General features: G+C 43.1%; 1 protein-coding gene across 1 annotated transcript in view; it reads right to left on the bottom strand.

The window, feature by feature from the left end:
• RIIAD1 (regulatory subunit of type II PKA R-subunit domain containing 1) overlaps nucleotides 1–18,632 on the bottom strand; it is a 24,458-nt gene extending 5,826 nt beyond the window's left edge. The window contains exons 1-3 of the mRNA XM_063439700.1: nucleotides 18,482–18,632; nucleotides 17,305–17,381; nucleotides 11,543–11,589 (exon numbers count right to left, since the gene is read on the bottom strand). Coding sequence (XP_063295770.1) covers nucleotides 11,543–11,589; nucleotides 17,305–17,381; nucleotides 18,482–18,544 — 187 coding nt within the window. The 5' untranslated portion in view covers nucleotides 18,545–18,632. The remainder of the gene's footprint in view (nucleotides 1–11,542; nucleotides 11,590–17,304; nucleotides 17,382–18,481) is intronic.
• Nucleotides 18,633–20,530: the final 1,898 nt, after the last annotated feature.

Here is a 20,530-nt window from a genome sequence, read left to right as displayed (position 1 = left end):
GTATTTTACTGTAATGCCTGGGCTATTTTTATTCTGACAGTTGCAATGGAAAATCCCCTTCAATCGTCATTAATTAGCTCCTCCTGCTAACAACCATTATGTTCAATTCATTTCCAAGGTGGGCCTCTAGACATGCTTAAAGTGAACTATTCTGTTATGCTTCCCAAATGGCCAGCTTGGGGGGGCTTGTTTTTTGTTTGTTTTTTGCAATGTATAGTTCTTATTAAAACACTTTTAGTGCACCTTGCCAGAGTTCAATAAAAAGTTGTAAAATGGAGTAATTCATTCAAGCAGTATATAATTTACCACAAATGGTTCATATCTGACAAAACAGTAAAGATGATAGATCAGTAGAACTGTGCAGGTCCAGAGTAATGCAACATGCTGTGTGGTTTACAAAGCTTCGATCGCATAAAGAATAGAGGTTTTCTGACGTATTTGATTTAAAAAAAAAAAAAAAAGTTTTTTTTTACATTTTTATTTTGGTTGTGCATAGAGTATACAAAGTACGGTAGGCTTGTATCGCCACAACAGCTGGTACAGGCTTGTCATACGGCATAGTTTAACACATGTGTTTCATAGGATAACAGTGCACATTTTTTTATATAGTATGCAGAACTTGAGGTGTAGAAACAAGCTAAGTCTATAGTAGCTTCGGTGCGCGAAGCTGTCACAGGCTAAAGTTGAGTAAAATTGCCGCCACTGATAGTATGTATGAAGTTGTGTTGCACCGCGTGGGTTCACAGGCTTCTATAAAACATGCATGGGATTGCCATTAGCAGACAGTATATTAAAAGATTCCATCTCCGCTGTACCCTCGTGTGTGGTATAGTCGAAACCCATGCTGAGGTTACTACCTATTCAGGAGTAAGACTATAGCCCGGGACCTATGTGTTCTCTCTCACTTTATACGGCCCCTAACCAAAGGGAGCAAAGAGGGGGGAGGAATATGAGGTTGTTGAGCATATGGTGCGTATGGCACTGAACAGACTGTTTGCCAGAGCGACAAGACCCACATTGTGATGTATGTATGTCTGACAAGGTAACTTTGCATTAGAAACATAAGTGGGGTAAAAAAGAAAAGGAAACAAGAAAAATCAAACATAATTGCATGACACTTAAAACAAACACAATTGCATTAGAGAACGGCATAACTTGGGAGATGCCACATTGTTGGGGTGTAATTCAGGTATATGCCCCTAGCCTTTCTCCTCTACGTGGTGCGAACAGGACAGTCTTTGCAGAGTCCCACGTATGTTGCTTGGAAGGTTCCGCTGTAGTTGCCGGTAGCGGCGGGAGTCCCAGAGCTTGCAGAAAGGAGGCAGCTTCTGTCAGAGAAGTGAGTCTAAGTGTGAAACCATTTTTAGAGTCTTTGAGGCCCTGTACCTCCAGTCTCACGTCCGTGACATCCTCCTCGGAGGCCTGTATCCGGGCTGTCACCGACTGAACTTCGGTGCGTAGCGGGTCCACATCAGCTGCGAACATCTGTCTCATCTCCAGCATGATATTGCGGATATCTTCTTTCGTGGCGAGATTCCATGTGTCCCCTTCAGACGATGTTGTGGAGATTGCCATGGGTGTTGCAGGTTCCGCCATTGTCTCCGGTGGTAAATCGGAGCATGTGGAGCAGGCCTCCAGGTCTGAGGGTGCCGGGGCCCTCTGGGACGTGGAGCATTGTAGCAGGTCCCTAATATCACGAGTGTCTTTATTCCCACCTGCTTGTGGTTTTTGGGATCGCCTGCCCATTGTGTCAGTGCTGCGTAGTTGATTCTCGTCAGGCAGCTGGGGAGGGCCCAATGCCTCCAGGACAGGAGCCCAGTCAAGCGTGAAGGCCTTAGCAGGCGGGTGGCCAGGGTAGGCCCCCCGATCGTTGGCGAGTTCTCCTGCCCATCAGATTGTACAGGAAAGGCATGTGCCGGTAGCCCGCTTCTTCAGGGAGAGAAGGTATGTTGTCTCTTTCTCAATTTTTCTCTTAAAATCACGATTTTCTGTAGTTTTGTCGCTGGAGCTCATGAGAATGGTGTCCGAGCTGTTCAAGTGTCAGCAAAACATATTTTTTTAAACTGCTGAGTTTGGTTATGTCAATAGTTTGAAATTCTGAGAGTGGAGAACATATTCAAGACGTGGGTATGTGAATATATCATTGTTCTGGAGTCTGAATATTTCTAGCAGTTTTGGGAAGGGTATGATTCCTGCTATGTCCAGGAAATGTCTCACATAGTTTATTTTTCTTTAGGTACAGTTTGTTTGGAATCCGTAATTGTAACATAGATAGCAGAGAACAAATTAAGAGCACGGCAACCTTCAGCAGCTGGGGAAATCATGACTGCAATGAGTGTCTGGAAGCTGAAAGAGTATTTAGTGAGGGTAGCTCACATTAGTTAGTGTAGAGTAAACAGCTGCAAGAATTAATTTTCTAAAAGTGGATGATCTGCTGTCACAACTAAAATGAGTTGGGCTAATGTAGCTGCCATGTAATATGCTTTAATTTTGGGAATGCCATGGCACCAAGCACAAGATCATTGGGGCTGCTTTTCTATCTGGATACATGAAAATATAATAATTACATAATATATATGGCGCACAATAAACATAGAATCCTCATCCAGGAAATCTCTATATTGAACCAGTATTATAATGTCTCTGTTTTGTGATATGTCCTACGTGTCTTATTTTGGTACCTTAAGAAGAGGCATTGAATGGGTATAAACACATTTAGGGAAATTGGATGAATTTAGAAGAGATGCACGGAGAAGAAATATCGGATTACATAATACATAGCATAGACCCTATGCTCCTTTCATCTGATATCTGTGTCTCCCGCTGCCTCCTGTTTTCGAGCATCCATTCTTCTCACATCCCCCATCCTGCACTCTGTTTATCCTGGCTGCAATTTGCCACAAACTATTTGTAGAGGAAGATTATGTCCTCACAATAATTAAATTAATTATGGATTATAACTTCCGTCCTTCTCCGGGATATGAGAGCAAAACAGTTGCAATTTATAGATCAGAATTTTTCTATTTTATTATTTCATGCTCAAAACCGAAGGCCACCCTCAAACTCCTCATACCCCTACCGGACTAATCACACAGTCTGCACTTATTAACTCTTTACAGCATATTGCTAGTAAAAAGAAACACACTATGCTGCTTTAACAGTCATAAAAGGAAATATAATAATAAGGTTTGCTGAAATCCCACGATCCTCTAGCAGATATCGTCAAATAGTGAGAGTAGGTCCTTTCAAGACACAGAGCCTCAGGGTTAATCTTCAACCAGTATCTGGCTAACTATTGATTTCACAGCATGGTATCTCTTAGTAATATAATGCAAACAAAAGGGAACAGGGGTACCTACTGAATGTAAAAAATAGAAAATGCAATAAATCATCTACGGTAGGTGTACAGTGCTGAAAGACACCTGAATTGTTTAATGGTAATCGGAATATGCCAAGCATATATTTCAACAAATTTATTAGAGCAAGTACAGGCTATTTAGTATTGGTGGTGTATCACGGCTGTGATCACTATGTGATTGACAGGGTTGCTCCTGCCAAACCCATTACCCTTCAGCTGTGACCCTCTATTTTATTATTTAGCACCCATTCCAAGACCCAGGAGGATTGCGAGAATAAGCTTGTAGGCAGCCACTGGCCCTTCCGCTCACGGCATATGGGAAAATAAAGGACCATGCCTCCTAGACGGTACTGGTTAATAGGGGAAGCCCCAGACTCATTTCTATTTCACTATTTATATCAGTTTGCTCACTAACTGACAGTAATAAATAGTCTCTGAAATGTTGCCACCAATTTTTTTTATTTCTTAAACTTTGAAGGTTATGAAACAAATCTTGATAGAGATTCTATGTCATATTTATTAAGTGATGTACCAAACTCACCAAATCTGGAATAAAAAGTATCTCCATTGCGGCATGTTGGCTGCTATTTGTTTATCTGTCAAATGCTTCTTTTGCAAATTTGGCAGTAAAATCTCTATATCTCTCAATAAAAACAGATTAACAAAGAAATATAGTACCATCATAAGTAAAGAGAGTACAACATAAATATTCCACTATCAGGGTTATTAACTAAAGTGAGAATTTAAAGCAAAATTTAAAGGGGCCTATACTGTCAGGAACACAAACATGCATTCCTGACACTATAGTTCTAATATCATTATTTAGTAGGGATCGTCCGATTATTGGTCTGGCCGATATTATCGGCCGATATTCTGTAGAGATACCGAAATTGCTGAAAATACATACCAGGACCGCCGGGCCCATGACAAGCAAGCACTTATTTACCTTCCCAGAAGCTCCCTTCAGCTCCCCAGTGTAAATCTCGCAAGTTCCGCGGCCGGCAGGACGGTGCCACAGGTTACCATGGCAACGCTCCGCGCGGCAGGCTGGCCATGAGATTTGCACAGGGGAGCTGAAGGGAGCTGCTGGGAAGGTAAGTAAGCGCTTGCTGCGAGCCCCCTCTGTACTTTGCATGTCACTGGACCACCAGGGAATGCTATATTCCCCACTCCCTGGCCAGGTAACAAGCAGGGAGGGGGGGACTAAAAAAAATTATAATAATTAAGTATTTAAATAAAATGCCCCCCATCCCCCCATAATTACATACCTACAGAAACACACACACACTGCATTATATACACACACTACACAAACACACTGTATATAATGCAGTGTGTGTGTGTTTGTGTAGTGTGTGTATATAATGCAGTGTGTTTGTATAGTGTGTTTATATAATGCACACTACACAAACACACTGCATTATATACACACACTACACAAACACAATGTGTATATAATGCAGTGTGTTTATATGATGCAGTGTGTGTTTGTGTAGTGTCTATATAGAGAATGCAGTGTGGTTATATAATGCAGTGTGTGTTTGTGTAGTGTGTGTATTTACACACACTACACACACACACACTGCATTCACTTTATACACACTACATTCACTTTACACACACCACACACTACATTCACTATACATACACTACACACTACATTCACTATACATACACTACACAAACACACACTCTGCATTCATTATATACACACTACACAAAGACACACTGCATCCACTACACACACACACACTAGACAAACACACATAGCTCCCCTGTCTAAACACACTGCATCCACTACACGTGGCATGCATATTTTGTGTATTTACCTTTAGAAATAGTTATTTTTTCAAAATGGTAAATGTACAGAATATTGGTAAGTTATCGGCTATCGGCCTGAAAGTTCACAGATTATCAGTATTGTCTCTAAAAGAAAAAAATCAGTATTGGGGGCGGGGCCTAACTGTCATGGAGGACAGACGTGTTTCACAGGAGCTCCTCCACAATCCTGGCATCGCAGGCGAAACACAGCTTCATTAAAGACTAATTTCGGGACCACCTTGAGCCCACACGGAAGCCTGACATTGCTGAGCCCGTTAGTAAGGGTTGGTGACCCTTACAAACAGAGCAGCCATACTTGCGACAGCATTCGGCCTTGTGTGCACCGGGCGAGGGAGGCGGCTGCTCTCCCGTTCCGGGGCTACCCAGCGACTGCAATGGCGGGGCAGGCATCCCGTTACCCCCCCTGGGACCATTGGGGGTGAACACTGTCCAACCCAGGAGAGCTACACACAGTAGGGGAGAGGTGGAGGTGAAGGCCGGCAGGCAAGCGACTAATTTTACTACCGACTCATTCCTAATGGCGGACACCTCGTGCCTCCCTCGCACCTATGCTCACAACGCAGAGACCACGTTTCAAACAAAGCTGGAGGCTATCCTGGCAGCATTCTGGCATAAGCTGGAGAGACGGGCACTGCAACAAGCCCCACCACAGGCAAGCGGCTCCTCACCAAAACGACGCATGTCACAAACAAGGAAAACACCTGGGGCCCCCACAGGGAAGAGGATCCAACGGAGAAGGCGGACCAGGCCCCAAACATCACCCCGGCATAAGCAGCAGCACAACCAAAGCCGGTCACGCGTGAGACATACATCTGCACCTCGTCGAGGGTCTCCTGTTCTCCTGGTATTTAACATTCGAGGGACAGTCCGGACCCACAAGACGAGACCGGAGCCTGGAGGCTTGCAATACTTTACTAAGCTGCCCAACAGCGGGATACCCGTGACGGGAGTCGGCTGATAACAGACCAGGAGCCAGGGGTGCTGGGACTTCCTCTTAAATGTATGTGCCCCTCTCAAACACAAAACACATAAGGATGACCCAAATCTTAATTTTGCTTTATAGTTTTGCCATAGTAGCCTCCCTGCTTTTTCCAGCACGGCGCAGGGCTCCTCATGTCTGGCCACACGAACGATTAGCCTCCTTGGTTGACGTCATCAGAATTGATGATCTTAGCCAATCACAATACTGTCCCATAAGAAAGCATTGGATTGGCTGAGATCATCAATTCTGATGATCTCAGCCTAGGGGGCGGAACCAAATGCCACTCTGACCAATCAGCATTTGAATCAATGCATCTCTATGGGGAAGTTCAGCATCTTCATGCAGAGCGTCTGAGGAGTGGCCACTAGAGGTGTTCCTAGGCTATAATATAAACATTGCCTTTGCTTTGAAAAGGCCTGCAGGCACATAAAAATACTCACCAGAACAACTACATTAAATGACAACATATTAATACTGAACAAATTCTCCCAGTCATCCATGCTTCCAGTTTGGCTATTATGGCCTTAGATTTGAAATTCACTTTGAATTCACCTGGAATCCTCATTTTAGTGAATAACCATGTAAAATGTATGGTTTAAATCAAGGCTGCCCAACAGGTAGATCCCCAGATGTTGTCGAACTACAACTCCAATAATGTTCTGCATGCCTTTGGAATGCATTTAGAATGACAAAGCATCAAAGGAGTTGTAGTTTGACAACATCTGGGGATCTCCCTGTTGGGCAGCCCTGGTTTAAATAACCAATTACTGGGGGAAAAAATAAAGTAGTAAATCTCTAAAGGAATTATTCTATCTTATCCTTATTGTATAACCCCCCTCAAAAACCAGAAAAATGAAAAAAAAAAAAAGAATCTTGAACTACGAATTACCTTACAAATGTTAAGGAGGGCTTACAATGTAGAAAACTTGCAATTTCAAACTGACAGAAAGGAAATCTCATCAGATGAAGTGTCATGTAAAGATATAAAGACTGGCAGGCCATCAGACCTAGATAAGTAGCGTCTGTAATTTGTACCCAAATACCACGCCACACACTGCATCAAGTAAGGGGACATATCTACAAATATATCTTCAGTCGGTGAATGTAATTTGTGAAGAGGTGTGGCAAGAAAATACATTCAGTACATCCAAGAGAGAATTACATTGACAGACCCATAGGTAAACACACTTTGTATGCGAATCCAACATATACAGAATAACAGACATAAGAGAATATGTTTAGCAAACACTGATTATTTTCTATAACTTGATATGCTAATTTCCCCCCCACCCTCTCCGTGTGGGGCATTGCTGAGTCCACAATACTGCTTGTGGTTTTCTTTTTATTTCTGATTCTTTGACATTTTTCTTTTTATTGCCATTATACTTATTTTAGGAGCGTGTGGATTGGTTTTGATTCCAAATTAGGGTCATTTTAGGGGTAAGAGGTGTCCTCGAAGGCACTATTGGGACAGCTATTTGGTTATTCTCCCTTCCTTTACTCCCCTTTACCCACCCTGCCCCATACTTAGTAGGATTGTAGGAATTTTTTCCTTTAGTTTCAGACTTTTCACCAAAAGTCATTTATACTTCTTTAACTCCAGTAGCTGACAGTTATTACTATCTTGGTTACATTCTCATAGCTCCTGTTATATATAGTTGCCAATCAAGATAGCACTTTATTGGAAGCCACTTAGTCAGTACTTACTATGTATTTGTTGCCAGTGGATATCCTGTTATTACACAGTCTAATTTATATAGGATCCATTGTTTTATATTTAATCCCTCTCTAGGGATAGTTACAATTTCTTAGCAGTTTGGACCAGCTCCTTTTCTCATTTTAAATCTATGTTTAGTGTACACGCACTTAGTACTATTAGTTCTGTATTGTAGTGGGTCTTTTGTCACAAGATACTTTTTAGTGATCTATATTTTTATTAAAAGTTGTTTGAATCTCTATTTCCATATATATATACACACACGTGTTCCTAGTATTCCATTGTTTATATATACATTGTATCCTCCATTTCTTTTCTCTTCCACTTTTCCACAGCCCCCATATAGGAGGTTTACATAGGCATCATTATTTTCTTTCCTCTCTCTTACTTTTCTCTCTTTTGCTAATTTTTTAAGGTAAAAACACAAGCGATGCCTTTCAATTGTTTTGTAGGTAATCGAAAACTTTACTTAGAACAACACAAAACTTTACAACAACAGAACAACAAAACAGAATTCATCTCTAAAGACATTTACAGTATTATTGCTTTGGTACACAGGGCATGTGTTCTCATTAACTAGAAAATAGTATATGAAAAGTAGGAGAAAAACATTCACACAAGATGTAAATTAGTACAATGCTGTTTGTTAGGATATACACTGCTCAGGGGGGGCAGAATATGGAATGTGGTGGGTGCACCATTAATAGTATAGGAGATTATGTTGGATAAACTGGTAGAATACATTCATCAGGTCACAAAATAGAGCTGTGTACGTTGTTAAATGAACCGGATATAATTCAGAAACAAACTGTGGGTTGATATGTTCCAACAGAAATCTTTTAGTACATTTTAGCACAAAGTCAGCCCAAAGTCCCATTATGCACTGTTACTCCTTAGCCCTACATTGGGCGGGCTTGGCTTCAAACATGTTCTATAGATAAAGAACAGCCATTGCCTGCAAGGAACTGTTGAACTTGTAAAATAAAAAAAAATTATGACATTTGAACTGCTGTTCCTTACATGCATTACATGTCAATGTTGAAAGGAAGATATTTTAGAGATAGGTAGTAACCCCAAATAGTGGATAAATGAATACATAATGTTTCACTTAGTCACTATTTTTACATTACTACAAGTCTCTAAGATCTATTTGAATCAAATGAAATAGTGTTACACTGCACTACCGAGACAATCCTGATTACCACAAAGTTTGGTTTTACAAAATGTAAAATTACTAGAAGTATGGAGTCCGTAAATATAACCTCATATATCCATGCCGTTGTTCTTTCTCGTCTTGACTACTGCAATCCCCTTCTCAGTGGTCTTACGTGTTTCCAGACTGCACTGCTGCAATCTATTGTGAACGCGGCGGCAAGGCTAATTTTTCTGTCCGCCCGCACCTCCCACGCCTCCCCCCCTCTGTCAGTCCCTACATTGGCTTCCAGTTAGATACAGGGCTCAATTTAAGATTCTTGTGCTTGCTTACAAGTCCCTACATAAAGCTGCTCCAACCCTCCCTTTCTCCCAAATACACAAGTATGTCCCGTTGAGGCCCCTACGCTCTGCTGAAGACCTACGAATATCCCACATCTGATGCTCGCCTCCAAGACTTCTTCTCCGTTTGACTTTCACCCAGTCTCCACTCCTTCAAAAAATCTTTGAAAACACACTTCTTCAGGAAAGCATATCATTTAAACTGTTAGCGGATTTTCATTCCCCCCCCCCCCCCCCCATGACTCCTCTCCTGCAACTGTCAAAATCAACCTCTCTGTTCCTGTGCTTCCATCAATTACGTGTCTGTTAGTCCACCCATTGTACAGTGCTACAGAATTTTGCTGGTGCTATATAAATAATACAATAATAATAATAATATCGATAGCATGCCATGCAATATGCCTGTTAAAACCCTCAGATGACATTCCATTTGGTATTCAAGACAGGGACATGGCTGGTTCCAGTTGGACATGCTTTAATGGACAGAAAAGCATAGACATACAGATTTACAGTTAGGTGCAGGGACATACATAAAGGGTGTCTGACCATCTGTTTACTCGCCTAGTCAATGAAGAGTCCGATACATCAATGGACAATATAATTTGGTGCCCAGTAAAGACTGCATTTAACACATTACTAAGCCCCAGGGCCTGTACTAACACTGCATATTCCTCTAGGGATCAATGCCAACAGCCGTTTTCCCTAATCCATGAAAATCCACATTATTTCTACTGCTTCAAATGACAGTTTTACGATACAAAGTATCAGTCATTGCTGGTTTACGTGAGTTTGATGAACGAGGTGTGCAAGTGCAGGGGGAGGCTAATTTATTCTATATCCTCCTTTTCAATGTTCTTTGAGATTAAGCACATGTCACCCCTAATATAATGGGAATAGGATGACAGGAAGTTATGATGGACAGGCAAATGGATGGACAGGTTATAGTCTCTGCTTCCCTTCGTAATTGGCAGAGAACAGCAAAGCAGACCAAAAATAACAGCAATTTAACATCCACCACAAATACACTCTAGCACCTCGACTACACTGTGTATATTTATAGTTCTCTATTAATAAGAGACCAACAAACCCAGCAGTGCTGTACATATCAAAACCTTGAATCATATATGATCACCTTCTAATAAAGAGGATTTATTGAAGCGTCGAGACAGACATTTAAATCCTTTGCCATGTATGTGGTGGAATGATTGTGTGAATCTACTACTCTCAGTGGGGCACAGTGTGTAATGCTCTGTGAAACCACTGGGTGGCTATTATGGAATCAGTTTATAGTACTCATTAAAGGAATGGGTAATTAGGAGAGGAAGTATAGGAGCTCTATAAAAAGTATGTAATGGATTGTTGTACCCAGGGTGTGTAAACAGGGTTTTAGGTTTACAGGAGCTAATATGTATGTAGTAGTGCATAGTATACCTGCATAGGTATTTATGGATTGGTCTGTGGGAGTTCTGTGATGGGTCTCCAATGGTAAATAGTACAATGTGATGAGCTGTTATACAAACACTCCTGCTAAGAAATTAGACTTTTTTTTTTAATTGGTCCTTTCCTTAAACTCTTTAGATTACTGCACCCCCAATATTTCTGTATGACCAGCACTCACTTCCATTTCAAGCTACAGACAAAAGTAAGTGAGGCAAGAAATGTGGCTGTGTGTTTGATTAGCAGACCTGGGTGGGTAATGTAGGATTGGCCTAGAAGAGATTTGTTTTATTTATGTAATGGTTGTGTAGTACCCTTGGGTGTGTAATTAGTGACTGAGCTATAAGAACCCTGTGTTGAATACATATAATGATTGTGCAGTAACTCAGGGTGGTTATTAGGGATTACATTTTAGTAGTCCTGTGATGAGTAGGCAATGATGTAAAGGTATCAGGCTAATAGTCACATAATTTAAAGCCGACACAGCTAATAAACTACACCATAGCTGAAATACTGGTGTAGGTCATCACTGAGGATCTAAGAAAAAAAGTACTTGCTCATTTAGTAGAGAGTGATAGTTTATTTCACCTGTTCCAATAGTCTCAACCCATCCTGAAAGTGAGCTTCTTACAGAAAATCTGCATGTCTTTATCAGGCTATCAATCTCTTTAAAACGCTCTGGTCTCAATTATAATAATTAAAGTAGGGTTACCTGCCGCAAACTCCCGAATATTATCTGGTCGCCTCAGCAGGACATCCCTTGAAGAAAGCATACAAAGATTAAATCAGTCATATGTTGTAGTAGAAGGAAGTGTCATCTAAATTCATTGTTAAAAAGCTTTCATGCAAGATGTCAACATTTTACCAGATAGAAATATCTCACATAAGAAAGGCAGGTGGTCTACCTCTCACCCCACAGACACTAGTGTTCCTGATTCTACCTTGCCCCTTCCCCAAGACACAACAAATTCATCTTACTCATCTTTTCATAGCCACCAACCTACTTATTCCTGTCAAATGTATGACAAACTCCACTTCCCATGTGAGTTTGCCACGAGTTCCTGGAGAAGCTTGCTTGCCTGCCCACAGACTATGGGCCCTGCAGGGAAACCTGTAAAAGACTACCAAAATTGACCAACCGTTAGCACTGATTTCATGGAACTGTTTTGGGCATGGGACCATGCGTGAGGTCGGTCAAAACTATGACTTCCAGGAAATTCCTGAACCCCTGAACCGATCTGGGTGATTTTTGGACATGCTGTTCACCCAGATCGGGGCTATCAGGGGATGTAACTTTTGTGGGGTTTCCATGGGTTTTGGGGGTACATTCAGGGTACTATTAAAATTATGTTTTTCTGTGCTTGAAATTAATTTGATTAGATTAGTACAGTTCCTGATTCAATTATCTCCCAGGTACAAAGGAGGGATTATCTTATTTGAGTATGGGAGTGTCCTGGACCTGAAAGCCAATGTCATGGTTGTTTTTACTGTAGTCTACTATCAGGTCCAGTGGGGAGTGCCCCTTGCATGGGGACCTGCATATAAGGCCAGTTGTGGCTGCCAATAAATGAGTTTCTGACTACCCTCAACATAGAGTCTCATCTCATGTGTGGGGGGAAAAGCTGTATCTGCTCTGGGGATTGCTATATCACTATACTTCTCTGTGTTATAATCACTTGCTCTTGTAAGAGCAGCCTGCTACACTCTCTGGAGTAGGAGAGGTCTGCCCACTGGAAGTTGGATCCTGGTCTTGGGTCCAGGGTGGGTGGAGGACAGCGAGACCCCAACCAAGCTGCGGCGGTTTGTGGGGTGTATGGTCTTCCAGTGCGGTGCTTATGGTACTCAAGGATTACTAGGAAGCCACGAATGATGGAGGTACCTGGTCCGGGTGCCAGGCGGCCCGTAACAAAATGGTAAAACCCTGAGGCTCCATCAGTAAGGGAATGAATTGCTAAAGTAGTCGCACTCAAAACTATGGAGGAGATCCATGCCTCCATCTCCCATAAATACACACTCTTCTGAGAAGTTTGGGAGCCCTGGGTAGAATGTATGGCAAAACCATAATCCAAACTCCAAGACAATATATCCTTGATTGTCTGGGTCCATCGGCTGACAGGTCATGAGTTAGGTGGACATATGTCCTCCCTCTCCGGTCACCCCTCCTGCCTTACAAATCCTCCAGTCCCAGAGGTGGCTCTGGCTCCCTTCTTCCAAAGTACACATACTCCTCTCCCTTCCCTAGCTGATTCTCTGATATTCCTTCAACCATGGAAAGCTCTATACACATACAGTGTAAGCTTAGCCATTAGGCATGTGCATAGGGAAAATATTTGTCTCGGTTCGGCATTCTGAAATTCGGGACTTCAACAATTCGGCACTTCGGCAACTTCGGAACTTTTGTTGCAGCCGCTTGGTAGATAACTCACTAATTCCCACGGTATTAGGGAGTTATCTACCAAAAGGCTGAAAGACCTAAATTGGTCTTTCAGCCAAATTTACTAATACTAAGTAAAAATTACTTAGTATTAGTAAATTTTGCCCCTACTCGCTATACCGCGAGTAGGGGCATGTCTATTAAAACAGTTAAAAAATAAATAAATAAAAGGACGCGGGGCCCCAATGCGAGACCAAGAACTCAGGAATCACCCCTTTATTGGGGCAACTCTAAGAATATGGTCGATGATCCGATACAAGCTGCAGCTCACGACTAACCCTGCGCCCATGACACCGGTAATACCTGGCCGGCGGACTGCGACAGCGGGACATCGAGGGTTTTGGAGGGAGGGAAGTCCAACACCTTCGGGCGTGGTGTACAAGTTTGACACGAGGGATTTCAATACTCTATGCAATGCTCTTAGCGTCCGACCAAGGGGCGCCGGCGCACTTCCACTCCAAGTGGGAACAGGCCACGGGGGTGACCCTAACGGACCAGCAATGGGAGAAGAAACACATACTTGCGCACCAAGGGATTCTCAGTACCAAAATGCAAGAACTTAATTACAAAATCTTGACCTGCTGGTACAGGACCCCGTCCAAACTAAGCACTATGGGGTTGGCACCCGACGTTACATGCTGGCGCAGGACCCCCCCCCGCCATCATCCCCGCGCCCTTTGGGGCGCACCCCCCCTCACCCCTTCCCCCCCTGACCAGCTCCCCTATGTAGAAGAGAAGTGGACAGCACGCAGACGGCCACCCTAGCCCCGCACTAGCGACCAAAGGGACCCGACCGACTTCCTCAACCAAAAGGATTAAGAACAAACGACAAGGGCTCCCACTTCCATAAGACTGACCCCAGACGAATCACGCATGAACACGAAAGAGACTGATAGAGCCACACATACAACACGGCCGGCCCAGACACCACAGGCTGCCACAAACCGGAGGGAGACGGGGCAGGGAGGGACGCTCACGCCGCAAACTGCTAGAAGACCGGGCCGAAGGGTGTACACCCTACACAAACCACCCCCACAGGACGGGCTGGCTCCCTCTGGGAAAAGGGGGACCACGCGACCCGGACGGGCCCTGAAACCAGACGGCTCAAGAAGAGACCATAGGTACCGCCATAGTATCGAATAGATCACCCAGGGGGCTGGCCAGCACATAGACCCCTCTCCTCCGACCGGGAACCGAGTGACACCTGCAGCCTTTGGGCGACGCTAACCACCCTTGGCAGTACATGTTTCCAACATCACCCTATCCCACGACAACGACGATGAGACATAACTGACCCCGACTAACTAGGGATTGTCAATCCTGCCACCCTGAACAAGAGTGCCGCTCGGCGACGGATAGTCGCATCGACACGCAAAGGCATCAACCTAACAGTAAGATACCATCAACTTCCCTGACTGGCAATGCCGGGACCTTAAAAGTTGGGCCACTCCACAAGGCAACCCCCTTTATTCCCACTGGAGGACAGGGCACGACCCACTCCCCGAACTGAGGAAACCCGGCCTAACCGCATTGCAAGCTATACTCCCAGTCTACCAATCCCCTGAAACACTACACACAACCCTCTTCGCCCAAAATTCGAGACCATTGGATGGGGGCCCGGGACGGAGGGGGTGGGGGGAAGGGGAGAAATGCACCCTTAACGGACATTTTGAGGGTGGAACCATCAACCCCTACAGACCCAAATACAAGCGGAGCCCCAACAGTAGCCCCGTAGTTCACCAGGGAGAGCCATACGGGGTAGGGTACGCTAGAACAGAAGGGGAGCCTCCCAATAGTTCCCACGTGTTGTCCATTTAGCACACCAGACGCGGTCATTAGCGAAACATTGTTAAATTGAAGTATGTATGTTGGTTAAATTGTTTTCTACTGACAAAAAAACAAACCTAAATAAAGAATGTCAAAAAAAAAAAAAGGGTCCCCCCTCCCTGAGCGGGTGGGGGCCCTAAAGTAAACAAAGGGGGCAGGACCTATTGTCCTCCCCACTGGCCCCCACCCCTGAGCGGTGGTGGGGGCCCTAAATAAAAATTGGGGGGGGGACCTAATGTCCTCCCCCTAGCCCCCACCCCTGAGCGGTGGGTGGGGGCCCTAAACAAAAATAAGGGGGGGGGACACCTAATGTCCTCCCCCCTGGCCCCCACCCCTGAGCGGTGGGTGGGGGCCCTAAACAAGAATGGGGGGGGAACCTATTGTCCTCCCCCCTGGCAGGTGGGCGGTGGCCCTAAATACAAATTGGGGGGGGGGCGGGGAGACCTATTGTCCTCCCCCCTGGCCCCCACCCCTGAGCGGTGGGTGGGGGCCCTAAATGAAAATTTAACCCCCCTTGTCCCCCCCAGGTGACTAGGGGTCCCCAAATCCCTAGTCACCCCCTCCCCCAAAAAATAAACTCCTACCTACCCCCCTCACCCTAAAAATAATGAGGGGGGACCATTTAACTAAGTACCTGTAAAAATAAAAATAAACTTACCATTCGATGTTTTCTTTCTTCTAAAATCTTATTTTTTCAGACCCAAAAAAGGCCAAATAAAAAGCCATAATAACCGAGCACAAAAACAAATAATCCATCTTCACCCATGAAGGGCTTCGTGCAGACTGAGCTCTGCAGGGCGGGGGAAGGCTTATAAAACCTTGCCCCGCCCTGCAATTAGGCTCAGAGCACTCTGATTGGTGGGTTTAAGCCATCCAATCAAAATGCTCTGACAGGTAAATGAAGAGACTGACAGGTAAGTCTCTACATTTACCTGTCACAGCACTCTGATTGGTTGGTTTGAAATCCACCAATCAGAGTGCTCTGTCATTTTACACAGCGTGGGAAAGTTCTTTGGAATTTTCCCACGCTGTGTAATTTGACTCATAACACTCTGATTGGTTACTTACCAATCATAGTGTTATGAGTCAAATTACACAGCGTGGGAAAATTCCAAAGAACTTTCCCACGCTGTGTAAAATGACACAGAGCACTCTGATTGGTGGATTTCAAACCAACCAATCAGAGTGCTGTGACAGGTAAATGTAGAGACCTTTTTTTTTTTTTTACAGTGAGCAGCCACAGGCTGCTCACTGTTTAATAGACATGCCCCTACTCGCGGTATAGCGAGTAGGGGCATAATTTACTAATACTAAGTAATCTTTACTTAGTTTTAGTAAATTTGGCTGAAAGACCAATTTAGGTCTTTCAGCCTTTTAGTAGATAGCTCCCTAATACCGTGTGAATTAGGGAGTTATCTACCTATTCATTCCTGTCATTACACTGACTGGCTAAGTAACTTACATTTTATATGAATGTGTGTTACTTGATTGTTGTAAGTGTTGCAAATGCTTACAGGTGGATCCTGGCTATGTTTGTATACTTTTTATTTAAAATTGTATACAGTGTAACATTCTTCTTCTTTCACTGGGTAAGTATATTAGTACTTAGGCAATACTGTGCTTCGGAACTTGGGCACTTTGACACCTCGGAACTTCGGCACTTTGGCACTACTACACTTCGGAAATTCGGTAATTTCGGCACTTCGGGACTTAAGCAATTCGGCACTTCAACTATTCGGACATTCAGAAGCACCCGAATTACCCGAAATTTGGCCGAATTGTAATTCGGACCGAAACGAATTGCACATGTCTATTAGCCATCACGGCCCTAAGACAAAGCCTCTTACACTGCATTCCTTTATCCATGGGGAAAATACAGATATAGCAAATTTGGCATCACGAATGTCAACTATACTCCATTTAATCTATACTGTTTTCCTGGACACACAGCACTTTTTCACGCTGACAGGTTTTGCATGAAAATATATTGGTAGGATGTTTCATATGCTGGAAGAAAGAAATCGAGTAATCAAGGACACCTTTGGTATCCACTCAGTGCCTGCGGATTTCCCTCCTGCAGTATACGAATTCTACATATTACAAGGGAGATGTATTTATGCAATTCCCAGGAAAAAAATGAGGTAGTGAGAGATTTTTATTTTAAAACACATGGGGGTTTAGCATGGTGTGTCTAAACAGGGTAGACTTATTACCGTGTAAAATACGAAAGCAGCAGATACACCTCCTTGTGCTCCCTCAGGTATGTCTCGTCAGAAATCCGAGTTTGAATCTGCAAACAGATGACAAAACAAGCTTTAAATGGAAGCGAATGGAGCAGCCAGGAATGGATTTACAATGACAGAGGAAATTGGTCTAGCCACTGGCATGCACATACAACAGCAGCAGAAATAGTGTTGTGTATATTAGTAAATTCAGGAACCATCCAAATCAAATATATACAAAATACAAATTATATCTATATGTGTGCAGATATCATGTTTATTACACACAGAGGAGCAGTAATTATATTGCTTATTATACAAACAGATGCGATAGAAGTAATGATATATTGCAGATCATTACAACTGTAGCAAATAACATTTCAAATGGCAAAATGTAGGTCAAAATAAATTATCTTGGAAAAATTCTCCAACACAGCGATAGTCACTGCTGGAAGGACCAATTTCAGAGTTAAACCACGGCAAACTGCATGGACCTTGTTACCACCATAACAATTTAAATGAGCTGAAGTTATTATGGGGGTGTGAGTGCTTCTTTAAACGGTTACTCCAACCAAAAAACAGTGCCGCCAGAGGGGGAGGGACGTCATGGAGAAAGGATCGAACTGTTACTGACACGTGGGAACAGTGATTGGCACAGAAATGTCTAATAGTAAGTCAAAATCGTTGAATTGGAAACATTCTTAAAATTAGTTCAAGTGACTAAAATTTTTCAATTAGCTTGTTAATTCTCCCCATTCCTTAATTTAGAGAATACACTTCTGGGCATTTATTCACAGTTACACAGCGACATATGTGTATAGGTACAGTGCAAATGACAGACAACGGCAGCAGGTGCATAGACAATAGCACACAGTTGCAGCACAATGTATTATGCAGTTTTATATTAAACTGTATAAGCAGTAAATACATTGTTTATCACCATGCAATGATATAACTGAGAAATGTATATATATATATATGATATAACACATACTACCCAGAGGTTGTAAAATAACACTTAAGAGCAGTAGAAACATTGTAAATTACACACACAGGAGCAGTGATTAACATTTACATTGCACATACAAGTGCTGTAGATAAACAGTGTATAACATTATTATTATTATTATGCCGTATGTGCAGCGTGCATTATATTTTCATGTTACACCTTCCAGTCTCGAAGTCTGTCCTGTTGATGTGGCCCTAGGGCCCCGGTGTCGGGCTCCGCCATGTTGCTGCTCCTGCTTGGCTCTGTTGCTAGGGCTAGCGGTTGCCAGGCAACTTGTTTTTCCGTTACTAAAGACTTGATCACGTGATGGTGTGGGGGCACACCCGGCCTTCAGTTGCCTCGGTAACGGTTTCCTGGGAGACCGCACCATTCTGAGCCCGGGCCGTGACGTCACTGGAGGGTACCTAGGACTCGCACAGCCACGCCTACTCCTGACCCCATTTACGTCACGGTGACGTCACCCACTGCTTGGGAAATTTTCATGGTAGATGGGCGTGAAGTGAACATAATGTTAATGATCAAAGGGTTAAAATGGAATTATACTCTGAGCTGGGAGCTTCCCCTCCCATGTTAAGTGATAATTAATCAGCAGAGCCCAGAGCTGCTGCTTTCTAAGATGTGTTTAGAATGACCTAACTGGGCATAGGGTAACTTAGCAGAGAGGACACAATGATTCATACAGCACAGGACTCTTATTTCATGGGCTCAGTTAAGCCTCCTGCATGAATTACAACAGATATTTTAACAGGTTTGGGGGGCTCTGTAGCTTAACCCCTTAAGGACACGACATAGGTGACATGTCATGATTCCCTTTTATTCCAGAAGTTTGGTCCTTAAGGAGTTAAGGACATGTAGATTCCTGGGGGCTCTGAACACATGACAATTAATAAATGGGGAGCTCTGTACACATGAAAAAAACTTGTGAGATCTACAGCGAGCTCTGTACACGTGAAAAATAACTGATAGATGTTGAGCTCTGCACAAGTGAAAAATACCTGTGAAATCTGGGAAGCTCTGTACACAGGAAAAATAACTGAGATATGGGGAGCTCTGTACGGATATAAAAAATCACAGATATGGGGAGCTCTGTACGGATATAAAAAATCACAGATATGGGGAGCTCTGTACGGATATAAAAAAATCACAGATATGGGGAGCTCTGTACGGATATAAAAAATCACAGATATGGGGAGCTCTGTACGGATATAAAAAAAATCACAGATATGGGGAGCTCTGTCGGATATAAAAAATCACAGATATGGGGAGCTCTGTACGGATATAAAAAATCACAGATATGGGGAGCTCTGTACGGATATAAAAAATCACAGATATGGGGAGCTCTGTACACATGAAAAATAACTGTGAGATCTATAGGGAGCTCTGTACACATGGAAAATAACTGAGAAATGGGGGGCTCTGCACACATGAAAAATAACTGAGATATGGGGAGCTCTGTACACATGAAAAATAACTGAGATATGGGGAGCTCTGTACACATGGAAAATAACTGTTGGAAATGGGGAGCTCTGTACACATGGAAAATAACTGAGATATGGGGAGCTCTGTACACATGGAAAATAACTGTTGGAAATGGGGAGCTCTGTACACATGGAAAATAACTGAGATATGGGGAGCTCTGTACACATGGAAAATAACTGAGATATGGGGAGCTCTGTACACATGAAATATAACTGAGATATCAAGAGCTCGTTACACATGGAAAATAACTGTGAGAAATGGGGAGCTCTGTACACATTACAAATAACTGATATATGGGGAGCTCTATACACATGAAACATAATAGATACAGGGGAGCTCTGTACACTGAACTCTGTAGTTTTACATTTTAAAACAAAGATGAAAATAATATCCAAATCAGCTTTTCTTTAACTTTGGCTATTTTGGGCTAAAGTTTGAAATTCGCTTTGAAGTCTGAAGAATTGAAATGTTTAATCATGTATAACTTTGAACAAGATTTTCACCCCAACAAAATGCACATTGCAAAAGCTACCCTTCCACCTTAGGGGTCTTTGCATATTTTCCAAAGACTCTATGAGGTCAGGACTGAATTAGGAGTCTGTTGGGCCTGGGGCTGATGATTATGATGGCCCTAATTACAGACTCATATAGAAAACACTAGAACAATCATAACTCCCAAGTGTCTTGTATCTGGTGCAGGTGGTGTTGGAGGGGAACTCACAGGATGCA

The sequence above is a fragment of the Pelobates fuscus genome, chromosome 13 (genome assembly GCF_036172605.1).
Source record: "Pelobates fuscus isolate aPelFus1 chromosome 13, aPelFus1.pri, whole genome shotgun sequence".
Classification (NCBI taxonomy): Eukaryota; Metazoa; Chordata; class Amphibia; order Anura; family Pelobatidae; genus Pelobates; species Pelobates fuscus.
Note: the sequence above shows the minus strand (reverse complement) of the source record. Positions and strands in the feature narration are given on the sequence as shown.